The sequence below is a fragment of the Centruroides vittatus genome, unplaced genomic scaffold (assembly GCF_030686945.1).
Source record: "Centruroides vittatus isolate TY-2023 unplaced genomic scaffold, ASM3068694v2 contig_575, whole genome shotgun sequence".
NCBI lineage: Eukaryota > Metazoa > Arthropoda > Arachnida > Scorpiones > Buthidae > Centruroides > Centruroides vittatus.
In genome coordinates, this window is record NW_027122344.1 from 1,431,669 (window position 1) to 1,444,887 (window position 13,219).

The 13,219-nt window shown below is 33.2% G+C and overlaps 1 protein-coding gene across 6 annotated transcripts in view; it reads right to left on the minus strand.

Annotated features, from left to right (window-relative positions):
• Positions 1-13,219, minus strand: part of LOC136979044 (unconventional myosin-Ib) — a 314,495-nt gene that overhangs the window by 210,083 nt on the left and 91,193 nt on the right. For all 6 annotated transcript variants that reach the window (XR_010881326.1, XM_067274937.1, XM_067274936.1 and 3 more), the window contains 3 exons: positions 12,756-12,850; positions 5,612-5,716; positions 5,320-5,366 (listed from right to left, as the gene is read on the minus strand). Coding sequence is in view for 5 of the 6 variants with exons in the window: in XM_067274937.1 (XP_067131038.1) it covers positions 5,320-5,366; positions 5,612-5,716; positions 12,756-12,850 (247 nt within the window). In the remaining variant the exon portion in view is untranslated. The remainder of the gene's footprint in view (positions 1-5,319; positions 5,367-5,611; positions 5,717-12,755; positions 12,851-13,219) is intronic.

Sequence of the window (13,219 nt, forward strand, 5' to 3'; positions counted from 1 at the left end):
AGTGGCGAGTTTTGCTTGTTTGGTGTGGTGTTTTTCTGAGGACTGTGTGGCAGGATGTATGTCGCGCAGAATCAGAAAGTTTTTGATACTAAATTAACTTTCAAAATATAATTTTTTTTGTTTTTATATTTTTCAATATATTTATTTTGTTTGAGCAAAATAAAAAAATAATTTTTAACAATTATTATTTTAAAAAAATTTTCGTTAGGCTTAACATTGACGAAAATTCAACACAAAGCAACACACAACGGAGAAAAATTTCAACATATATATTTTTTTGTACATGATCAGTTATCCGAACAACCCCAGTCCTGAATTGTTTCAGATAACCAATGCTCTACTGCATTTCTCTTTGTAGAATTAATTTCCACTATAACTCTCAAATTAGCAATCATTTTGCTTAAAAAAAACTTTGAGAATAGAATTTGACATAATAGTTTTCCTTTTAACATTTAGTATTAAAGCCAATTATGTATTTTTCATTGTTATTTTTAACAAATCACTTTAGGACACTTTTATCTGCAAAGAGAATGATATAAACTGCATATTTGACATAACTTTTCTATTTCTAATGTAAATATCAATTACTATCTCTTTCAATCCTGCTATACAAATGTATTCATTGTGAGATTTAAACAGATTTTAAAATAACATAAATTTCTATTTCTTTTCCTGATCTAAGCAATTCTATTTTCAGATGGAGCTTAGTAATTCCATTTCTCTGAATTCAGACTCAATAACAGTCTTGTTTGTGGCAAAAGATTTAAAAATATATATTCATCTGTTCTGGCGCACTCATATTTAAATATTCATTTTCTCATACAATTAATATAGTTACAGAATTTGCCATTAATAAAACAGACAAGTAAGGATGAAAGATAAAATCCATCGTAAGAGAACGAAGCAAGAGCAAATAAGTCCACTCTGATAACCTTAATTAGCTTCGCAAATCTATTTCTTTATCCACAAACGTTTTCGGTCTCTTAGGACCTTCATCAGGTGGTATTTAAGCTGAGAGTGACCCTACAAACTAAACTCACGTAACGGATACATTCCAACCCCCACTCCAGATGTGTACTATAAACAAACATCGCCGCGCATGCGCGGTTACAACGCCGGGTCGTACATCGCTTGCCACGCCTTCGAAAGTTGTATTTCGTCTTTAAAGTTGATAGAGAGGCCCTGGGAATCCGCTTTAAAGATCTCTAGCGCTTCTAAATACTTAAGGTGTTGAGCCTGCCTAGTTCTCCTTATCAAGGTCGCGCGCTGCAGTCCCGGTGTAATGCCGTTTTCACTAGCGTAAACAGCTAAGGCCGTATTGGTCTTTTTCTTCTCGATATCCGTTTTATGCTCACGGATGCGTTGGCCGAGGGATCTTTTTGTGGAGCCGATATACACAAGATCTCTACCGAATCTATGGTCTCGGAGTGGAATTCTATATACCCCCGGCGCCCTTTCAACGTCCACCGGATCTTTCCCGTTCCTAAGCAGGGAGAAGACGTCTGGTTTCCGCTTATAGGCTATTTTTGTGTTAGTATGCGCACCGATCTCACGGTATAAGGAGTGTAGATGCCGTTCATATGTGATAACAACCAGGCGGGGAGGCATACCCTGTTGCCGATTATTCTCCCGAACCGCATCAGGCTGGTTTACAGGGTTGCGCTCTTGATCTTCTGCTATACTCAGTATAAGCTTCTTGCTATAGCCATGGTTCTCAGCTATCTCTGCTATCCTCCCTATCTCCTTCCGTTTATCCCTCTCTCTATTACAGTGCGTGAGGGCTCTTCTAGTAAGGGCCCTAAAGGCCGCCAGTTTGTAGCTATACGGATCATTGGAGTCGGCTGGGATGTATATCGGGATGGCGTTCGGTTTTCGGTATACATTAGTGTCGCAACTTCCGTCGCTAAAGGTAATATTAATGTCTAAAAAATGAGCCGCTTCGTCGCTCATTTGTACTAACTCGATCAAAAGACCGTATGGGTTGTCATTCATACAGCACACGAATCTGTCGATGTCTGGTTTCTTCTTCCAGATGATGCAGATGTCGTCAATGTACCTTTTATATAGGCCGATGTTATCGAGGAACTCAGGGATGACCTTGGCCTCCAAACGACGAACTATCATTTCTGCCAAGTCCCCAGATAAGGGGCTACCCATAGGTACTCCTCGTTTTTGGAGGTACACATTCCCGTCCAGCTGGAAGCACGAGGTGTAGCAGAGAATATGCGCAAGCTCTAGTATCTGCTTGTGGTCAGCATTGCCCGTTACCTCTTCCATAAGCCAATCTCGTAAACCGCAGAAGCATGGCTCAAGCTTAATTGATGGGTACATCGCCTTAAAGTCCAGAATGGTAATCCAGGCACCCGGTGATGGCTGGCAATTGCATATAGCCTCGATCATCTGCGTTGAGTCGGAGACTGTAAACTGATAGCCTTCGAGATGCTTCGACAGGAGCAAGTGGATCTTACGTTCTATCATTCTGGCGGGTGCGTTGGCTTTATCTAAAATCGGTCTCAGTTCAATCCCCTGTTTATGTGTTTTGGCATAGGCGAAGAGTCTCGGAACCATCGGTGAGGTCACGGTCGCGTTGTCCAGCTGTAATTTCCTTGCCAAGCCAGTACGAGTAAACCTGTGGACCCTCGATTGGGTCTTATCGACGAAGTCTTTCCCTATTTCCTCACATTCTGTGTCTCTTATATATTTCTGCAGAATGGCGGTGTAAGAGTTTCTCTTCATCAAAACTAGAGTCCTATTCTTGTCCGCCCTTAGAAAGACTATGTTATTTTCCCGTAGCCACTTCCTGCTTTTCCTCAGAGCGTTCATGTATTCAGCCTCCTTACCGTGCTTTTTTAGGTTATAGCGCCTCATCCAGAAGTGTGCCTTCCATCTGAAGTATTCTTTTCGGGTCTCGCTCAGGTTTCGAATGAGGTCCTCAACTCCAGGCATGACAGCTTCCGGTGCTAATTTGTAGGATCCCGGCACAAACATAGGGCCATTCCTAAGTATTGTTTTAATACATTCTGGAGGGTTGATTCCATCATAACATATTATCGGGGCTTGCATTCTTTCTTTATCCGCAGGTCTCTGGGATTTGTGGATCCAGCGTAGTTTCCTCTCCTTAGACATTAACATTACCTTTAGCGACGGAAGTTGCGACACTAATGTATACCGAAAACCGAACGCCATCCCGATATACATCCCAGCCGACTCCAATGATCCGTATAGCTACAAACTGGCGGCCTTTAGGGCCCTTACTAGAAGAGCCCTCACGCACTGTAATAGAGAGAGGGATAAACGGAAGGAGATAGGGAGGATAGCAGAGATAGCTGAGAACCATGGCTATAGCAAGAAGCTTATACTGAGTATAGCAGAAGATCAAGAGCGCAACCCTGTAAACCAGCCTGATGCGGTTCGGGAGAATAATCGGCAACAGGGTATGCCTCCCCGCCTGGTTGTTATCACATATGAACGGCATCTACACTCCTTATACCGTGAGATCGGTGCGCATACTAACACAAAAATAGCCTATAAGCGGAAACCAGACGTCTTCTCCCTGCTTAGGAACGGGAAAGATCCGGTGGACGTTGAAAGGGCGCCGGGGGTATATAGAATTCCACTCCGAGACCATAGATTCGGTAGAGATCTTGTGTATATCGGCTCCACAAAAAGATCCCTCGGCCAACGCATCCGTGAGCATAAAACGGATATCGAGAAGAAAAAGACCAATACGGCCTTAGCTGTTTACGCTAGTGAAAACGGCATTACACCGGGACTGCAGCGCGCGACCTTGATAAGGAGAACTAGGCAGGCTCAACACCTTAAGTATTTAGAAGCGCTAGAGATCTTTAAAGCGGATTCCCAGGGCCTCTCTATCAACTTTAAAGACGAAATACAACTTTCGAAGGCGTGGCAAGCGATGTACGACCCGGCGTTGTAACCGCGCATGCGCGGCGATGTTTGTTTATAGTACACATCTGGAGTGGGGGTTGGAATGTATCCGTTACGTGAGTTTAGTTTGTAGGGTCACTCTCAGCTTAAATACCACCTGATGAAGGTCCTAAGAGACCGAAAACGTTTGTGGATAAAGAAATAGATTTGCGAAGCTAATTAAGGTTATCAGAGTGGACTTATTTGCTCTTGCTTCGTTCTCTTACGATGGATTTTATCTTTCATCCTTACTTGTCAGATTTTATTTTAACAATTTTAATTTCATTTTTATATTGTTTTTAACATTTTCAATGTCAACAATTATCAATAACTTTATTTTATTTCTTAAAATAATACTTTGTGGCTAAATGCCATTTGTGTAATATATAGTTATATTTTATTTTAACTTAGAATATATTTTTCCTTCTCTTTCCTATTCATATTATCTTTACTTCCTGGAACCCTTCCCTGACCGGTGCTTAACGGCTTAACAATAGGTGACCCCATTATGGACAATAGGACTGTACGCAGCCCTCAGGGGTAGAACCAAGACAAAGAGTCACTTTTGAGTCAGAGCTGAAGGAGGAAAGACGAGAACGAGAAAGCTCCCGAATACGTCTTCGAGACCACGTGGGTGAAGACAAAGAGAACTTTATGTGTAGTGAAAGTGTTGACTGTTTTTTTTTTCTCGTGATTAAGAAGAGATTCGTCATCTACACCGTTATATGTACCGTTATGTGCACCTCATTGCATTAGCACCAAAATAGTTGGGTACCCATTCCTTTTTTTTTTCTTCTCCTATCAGTTATTTTATTGTCATAAATTCTTCTATCATTCTTCATTAGTTGTAATTAATTATAAGTTTAGAATTAAGGTCTATATACGTTTGTAATCGCCCTTTGTAAAATAATTATCTATGTATCGGAATAGTCGTCACGAGACCTGAGGCTTATATCATTATATTTTTGTCGGGTTCCGTACTAATACTACTTGTGTTGGAGATAGAGATATTATAGCTGGCATCCCACAACCCTTCCTGTATCTATATACGCGAATAAAAGATCCTGTTGTAAATATTTATACCAGTTTCTTTGTGTACCACATTCGCGATCTTCACAACTTACATTAAATATATACTTATGGAAAATAAGGCATTTTTGCATTTTAAAATTTCAAATAATGAAATATTTGAATAATAAATCATATTAGCAATAAAAACAGAGAGATTTAATTAAAGTAAAAATTATGTTACTTCATGGCAATTTAAAATAATATTTCGTTAATAAAATAACCAATAAAGTATTGAGTAAATTATTGATATAATTAATTTAAATTAAAAAGTAAACTTTCAAAATACTAAAATTTTTATTTAAAAAAAAAATGCTTACTTACAAATCTTGAGGAGTTGTCATTTCGATGGGTTTTTGCATTACCAAACGCTGCAATGAACAAGCTTCTGTATAAAGCACAATACAGGAATATTTCATTACATAAATAATTATTTGTAACTAATAGCTTACATTTAAAATTCCATAACTGAGATATGTAAGCAATTTTCATTAGTTATTCTTGATTATTAAATAATATATTTTTATAAATTTTGAAAACTGATATTTTTTTTTTAAATTATAGAAAAAAAATAAGGATAAACTTCACAATAAATTATAACTAAAATATTATATACCTTCTAACAGTGGATTTGATTGTAGAAGTTGGTTTTTAACAGTTTCTACTTCACTTCCTGACCCTGATATTGCTGCTAAATACTGTAGTATAAACTTAGTTGCTTCTGAAGAACAAAAATGTATTTTATATTACAATGTAACGACTTGTATGTTTTTTCAAATTTTAAACAAAATTCTCTCTTAAATTATAAATAAATTATTAAAACCAAAATAACTTGAATCATTTATTAGTAGATTTAATTATCAAAACTGGATAATAGTTAGTTTCAAAATATTTTTTAAAGTAAAATTTTAATATATTAATATAATTAAATTGTTTATATTAATCATTACATTAATATAATTAGCAGCATTATATAATTCAAGTCTTCAAATTGTTATTGAATACAATTCAGACTGAGGCTGAACTAATTATGGTAAGTAACTTTTGCAATTTTTTCAATATTAGTATAAATCACAGACTGGTGCCCGACTTTTCATAAATAAAATAAATTATCTCGATAATTCCATTTATCCCCATAAGGGGTGCTGTGTGAAATGCTGGTGAATTTTCATGAGAGAACAGTGTTTCTTGTTATTCTGCTGTGAAATGAGAAATATTAAATATTTTACTGTGATAATTCAGATTCTGTTAATATTAAGGAGAACTGAGGAAAATCCCTGACCCTTTCCTTGAACTCCACCAACTTCATATAATAATTCTGTCATAACAACATGAAAGAGACTGCAGTTGCTGATTAAATCATCATTGAAAGCAACCAAAATAGACAAATTTTTTCTTCAACAACAGATCTAAGTATGTTGCTATCTAAGAAAATCAAATCCTACTTTGACGAAACGTTTTGTTTTCAATTCTAAATGACTTAACTGCCAGAATAATTGGTTGACAAATTTGCATACTAAATATGATACACAGTTAACTCAGTTGGAAGCTAAATTGGAGGATCTCTTCAGATTCCAATTGGATATACAGAGTAAATGATACACAGTTAACTCAGTTGGAAGCTAAATTGGAGGATCGCTTCAAATTCCAATTGGATATACAGAGTAAGAATAGTCTATCTCTTTACAGTATAGACATGATGGAAAATGAAGTAAGAAAGAAGAATATTTCTTGAATTATTCTTGATTAAAGAATTATCTTATGCTAATCATAATGTAAAAGGAAAGATTCAAAAACTTTACAAAATAATACTAGATGAATCTAGGAAAGTCCTTACAGAAAGAATTATAAAATTAGACAAATCTAACATTATTTTGGTAGAATTCCTATCAGTATCAGATATGAGATTAATCTTAAAGAATGTTAAAAGAATAAAAAATAGTGAAGAATTTGAAGATATGAAGATATTTGAGGATCTATGTTAGAGATCCAGGCAGTAGCATAAAACATTACCACCTTTCTTTTTAAAATATAAACAAGAAAACAAAAGAGTTTGATTAATGGTGAATAACACACTTCAAAAACCTCCAGATGCCCAACAACAAAATTCACAGGTAAACAAATGTTTTCAGACTCTTTCTGAGCTCTTCTTCAGGTTTCCTGCTTTCTTTAAATGGAACAAGAATTAAAGCTATCATTCAAATTCAAATTTAAAATGCTATGTTTTTCAATAAACATATGAAGTAGTAAAACATACATCATTATGTAATTTGGTGGGCTATGTTGATTGGGTGGCTTTTCATAGATAGTATCAGATCGTACATTGCTTGCCAAGTATCCAAAGTAGCAGAAAAATATAGGAGGTTCAAAGTAGTGATTACATTACCAGTAATCAGTTTACTGATATACCGGTAAATTAGGAAAATTATACCCCAGTAAATTTACTAGTAAGTAATTTTTTTTGTGGTATTTTGCTAAAAACACCTCTTAATTATTAATTTATTTAATTTTAAATAAATAAATTTTAAATATTAATTTATTAACTCTTAATTTATTTTCCTAAAATTCCTATGAAAAATACCCATGGGAAGCACATTTCTTTTTTGTATCCCCCATACCATAGCAAGAAAACAGTGCAGGTGGTGATGGGTCATTCCATTTGTAATTTAAGGTTATTATAAGGAATTTTCTAGTTTTTTTTAAAACTTGATTTCCTGTATTATACTCCAAAATCAAAACCTGTTTCTGGAGTATAATACAGGAAAATAACCCACAAAAAGTAAACAAATATAAGTCACAGGAAATATCCAATAATGTTAACAAAACTATAATTTTGAATAGGATTGTAGAAATAATCAAGCACTTATCAGATAATGAAAACTTATCATGACTTGCGGATGTCACTGAAATTAATTCAGACTCAGATTCTAGTGAGAGATGTTCATTGCTTACCACACCAACTTCTCATGTCAACATGAGAACAAAGTGCACAATAGAAAAGTCAAATTTAACAATGAAAGAGAAATTGGACTTATTCGTTAAACATAAAATGAGCATAGACACTGATAGCAGTAATATAAGTAAGTTTAAAAGTGTAAAAGATATAGTTAAGAAAGAAATGAATTTCTTGGAGCAAAAAATACAACATATCTTAAAATGGTTTTCAATGCTCTAATGACAGTATGTCCAACTAGTATTGATTCTGAGAGAGCTTTTTCTAATACAGCTGCCATTTGTAAAAAAATTAGATCTAGATTAGAAGACGAGAGCCTAAATGTATTATGTTTTTTTAAGAGCCTACTTTCAAAATAAAGAAAAACATAATTATCAGAATTATTTCAATGTCTGTTATGTCATAATAATTGCTATTACAAGAATGTTGTTTCTCTAAACTGACGGAAAACTTGAAAATAAATGGTTGTCCAAAATTCTGTCAGTAATTCAGTTTCGTTTTAGATCATTTGTTAATATGAATTTTCCGGTAAATTACTGATAAAGTGGTAATCTCGAATATAATTACTGAATTATCGATCATGTAATACCCGGTAAATTTGCAATTACTAGTCCAAAGCATTTATCCCACAAAACTTCATAACAAGTATAGTTGCAACACAGATGACTTACTGTTAGTAATAAACCAAAAAATTTCAGTTTCATCACATGGCTTCCACCATAAAAATATTCTTTTTTGCATACATATGAGATGCTTCAATGTTGATGAATTTTACAACATTTTCTAAATAATTTTGTAAAGAATTAAAAGGCATCTTTAGGTTCTTCCAGAGAAATTTCACATGGTAATTTTATTTTACCAACATCTGTGACCAAGCTCTTCCTCTAAGACTAGGTTCATAATTAGATTATTCCATCCTTGACCACAAAAGATGTTGAAGTATGAGTTTGCTAAATGTCTTGACTACTATTGTCCACATTTCCAGATGCAGAGTTCAAAATATCATGAATTTCTGATGCATCATTAATATGATCAATGTCACTTTTGGAACCCCTGTAGAGTCATTATCTAATTACTAATTATCAGAATTTCACTAATTATCAGAATTATCATCAAAATCATCATCAGTGTCTGCTTGCAAGGCATTCAGCAACTCATCTGTTGTAATATTTCTCCATTTGGGCATAAGGCCCAAATGGAGAAACTCGGTCTCGTGCATCTTACCCGGCCATAATATTAATCCTTTCTCGTTTTGTGCCAATACTGTTTGAATTCTAACAAGAAGACAGATATACAGGGCTAATTTTAGCATTAAATGAACTTAGGTCATTGCCTAGGGGCACCAGGGGCACACAGCTAAACAATGACCTAAATTTGTCTAATGTAAAATTGCCTGGTAGGCCCTGTAAATTAGCCTAATGTAAGATATGGAGATGCCAGCCTTACTCAAACAAAAAAAAATAGTTGTTAAATCTTTTCGACTTTTTAATTCTGGCAAAATACTGTCTAATTTAATTTTAAATGAATATATTTAGTATTATAGTTTAATTTACATATTCTTAGAAATAAGACTAAAAAAGAATAAGCAATTATTTATTGTGACATTGTCACAATGCCAGGCTGCAAGTTTTAATCATATTTTTAATTTATTTAACTTAAAATATATGCTCTCAAATTAGTAATGTCTTGCCCCTGTACAGTACATCATACTTTTCTTGTCAGCAATAGAGTTGTGCCAATCATCTATCTAAATCCTTTCAAAGGAAGTTTTTGAATTGAAATAACGTGACTTCCAATTTTCATCGGAAGTTTGTATATAGTTAATCAAGGCCTCCTGTCGCTATGGTTTCCATATTTGGTCTCATCTTTCATCTATCTAACTCAGTTGTCGAGATTAAGAAAAGACATACAGAAGAATGGACAGATGGAGAGACAACAGTGAGAATTTATGTCTACAAATTTTTTAAATTGCAGCCTAACAACTAAAATTTAAGGTAGACTTTCTATTTTTTAATTATTGATACTGGAATTGTATCTATTGAAAACTTCAAGCACATGTTTACAATTAATGAAAAATTTGGGTTTTTTTAAAAATATATATTAATTATAAAAATTACCTCAAAAAACTGATTTAAAAAGTTTGACATTGGAAAATTATTTAAAACACATTAATTCTAGAGATATTGACAGAACAGATTTATCTAGTGAATTATAAATAACAGCAAGGCAAAATCCAGAAAATACTTCATTACATGTTCTGTCATATATGTGCAAAAATAATTTAGAAAATAATGCTAAAAATGTATTTATTGCTTTGAGAATGTTTGCAACATTGCCAATGTTGGTAGCAAGTTCAGAAAGTTTTTCAAAATTAAAACTTATAAAATATACACCCATTCCATAATGGCTCAGGAACAACTCATTGGTCTGGCAATAATATTTATAGAGCATGACATTGCATCTACAATTGATATAGATGAATTAATTCAAAGCTTTGCCAAAGCTAAAGTCCAAATAATTAATTTTTTGTAACTTTGTATTTATAATGCAATAGTTTTCTTCCTATATAGCTATTTGGAATAATCATATATGTATACAAATCTATTAGTGTTAATTAATAAAAAAATTTTTTAATATTTATAATGAAATTATGATATTACAGGTAGGCCTCCTACAACACGGTAGATATGTTTCTTGAAAATACTGCATTGTGGGAAATCGCATTATAGGAGACACCAACTTAATGCAAAAACTGGGATTGAGTTTTAAAAAGAGAAAAACTGCCTTTTATGGTGTAACATTTTCATCATTTTTTAAATTTATGTACATAAAAAGCTTAAATAAAATTCAACATCATATAAAAACTAAAAAGATTATGATTTCAAGTCAAAATCAAAAAGAAACAATGTTATGCTCACAAATTCAGTCCTCATTGTCACTTGTTATAGTTGTTCGAGAATGTTTGACTGGCCTTATTTCAAGATCTGAGCTTGTTTCATCAAGTTCCACTGCACTAATGTGATCCATTGCAATTTTCCTGTTATGTGAAAGATAATTTGTTTCTAAATATCCTAAACCGTGTTGTAAAAGTACTGCATTGTAAGAAAATTTCTGCGTTTTTCCAACCATATTGAAGCGAAAACGCATTGTAAAGGTACCGCACTGTAGGAGGCCTACCTGTATTTTATAAAATATGCATAGACCTATATGTGAGCTTGTGTATGTGCTTGTTTGAGTACAATAATATATACATATCCAAATAGACAATGAATAGGGGCACCTAAATTTTGTCTGGGGGGCATAGATATTCCTGCACCAGCCCTGCAGATATAGCACATAAATGCAGTTTGTGTAATATAATAAAAGATATAATAAAAGATACTTTGTAAAATTATCTAAATACCATACTAAAAATAGCAACAACAACCAAGCAACACCAGAATGCTTATCAAATACGACAGACTAGTAACTTACTGTCTAAATTATGCAAATTCCATCAAATGATTGTCATGCAATGCTATAAACAATGAATCAGCAAGACTTGCCTTACCTGTTTGTAAACTGTTTTAAAATTTGTGACATAAGAAAAATAATTGTTGAAAAAGTTTCCACTTAATTTGAAAAATTACTACAAAGCATATAAAATCAGAAAAAGCTTATTTTTAAATAAATTTTTAATACAGGTACTCCCCACTTTACGACCAATCGAGTTTCGACCTGCAATTCAGAGAATCCCCTTTCTCAGCTTGAATGTTGGTCAGTGGCAAATGGTGACATGCGCGCTAAGCATACTATAATAGGCTTGCACATACTATAATAGTCTTATAGTACTATAATAGGCTAATAGTGTACTATAATAGTCTTTTTATGAATAAATTTGAAGTTTGTTGCATAATTTAGATAATTTTACAACAATCCTATATTCCCGGCACAAGCTCCTCGCTTATCGACCAATTCGCTTAACGATGTAGTCGTTGGAACAGAACTCGGTCGTAAAGTGAGGAGTACCTGTATAACATTTTGAGAATATGCCATGATGAGTCTGAAAGGCTCCTCTTGCCTGGAAAAGGGTTAAATTTTTTGAATCTCACTGACCATATCAGAAGTCTTTAACCTAAGGCCCTTGAAGCATATTTATACAATCCACATACAGTAGTTTATTTTCACAAACACGTTTCATCATCAACATTTAAACTAGTCCAATGCATATGAACTTTTGAAAAGTCAACTAGAATTAATAGACTTTACAGCAAATGATTTTAAAAAAGCTATGTAAAGAAGGATGTTTGTTAAATTTTTACAAATCTCTGCCATAACTTCAAATGTCTTAAAAATTTGCATAGGGATATTTTCTATTTTTGCTTCTACATACCTTAGTGAACAAAACCTTTATGATAATGAAATACAAAAAAACAAAATATTAAACATTACTGAGCAATGAATATCTAAAGATTTTAATATTGCATGCTACAAAATTTATCCCCAATTTTGAGACATTTTTTCAAAAAGCAGTTGAAAATTTCACATTGATTTATGTCTGTTGTTAATTGTTAATCAAAAATAAAAAAATCTTAATCTTAATCTTTATCTTCATGTACAGTTCCAGTTTTCTGGTACAGTTGGTGTTTATCTTAATTTTTGACTATATCTTTGTACCTGGTCTCTAGATTTGTCTTTTATAGTTCACATGGCCTTTCTCAAATAAACATTGGGGATCCCTGCACCATATAATTAAGATAGACAAAACATTCATACCTAAATAAAATTTAAAAATTGATTAAAATTAGTTAGTTAATCTATTAGTTACCTGTTTTCCCAGAACCACTTTCTCCACTGATGATGATACACTGATCATTATTTTGATCCCGTAATGATCGATATGAATCATCAGCAATTGCATATCTAATAAAAATCATGTTATTAAAATTAAAATTGTTTTAATATACTATACAAATTTTTTTATAAAATGTTAATAAAATAATAATTTTATATATTTTTCTTCTTTAAAAGAAAATTAAATTCACTAATATTTGGATTCTTATAACTATGATAAAGTTTGGCTTTTCTTTTATATACCATTTACTATTATAATATTTATTTTAATAGAAACATCATGCAGGCAACTTGTATAGATTAAGAGAAATACAGAGACACTAAAAGTTTAATCATTTAAAAATTGTTACTAATCAATAAGAATTCATTTCCTTGGTCTGTTATATTCTGTTTAATAAGCATTTCTCAGCAGCAGAAGGTGGTATTGAATATTCATTA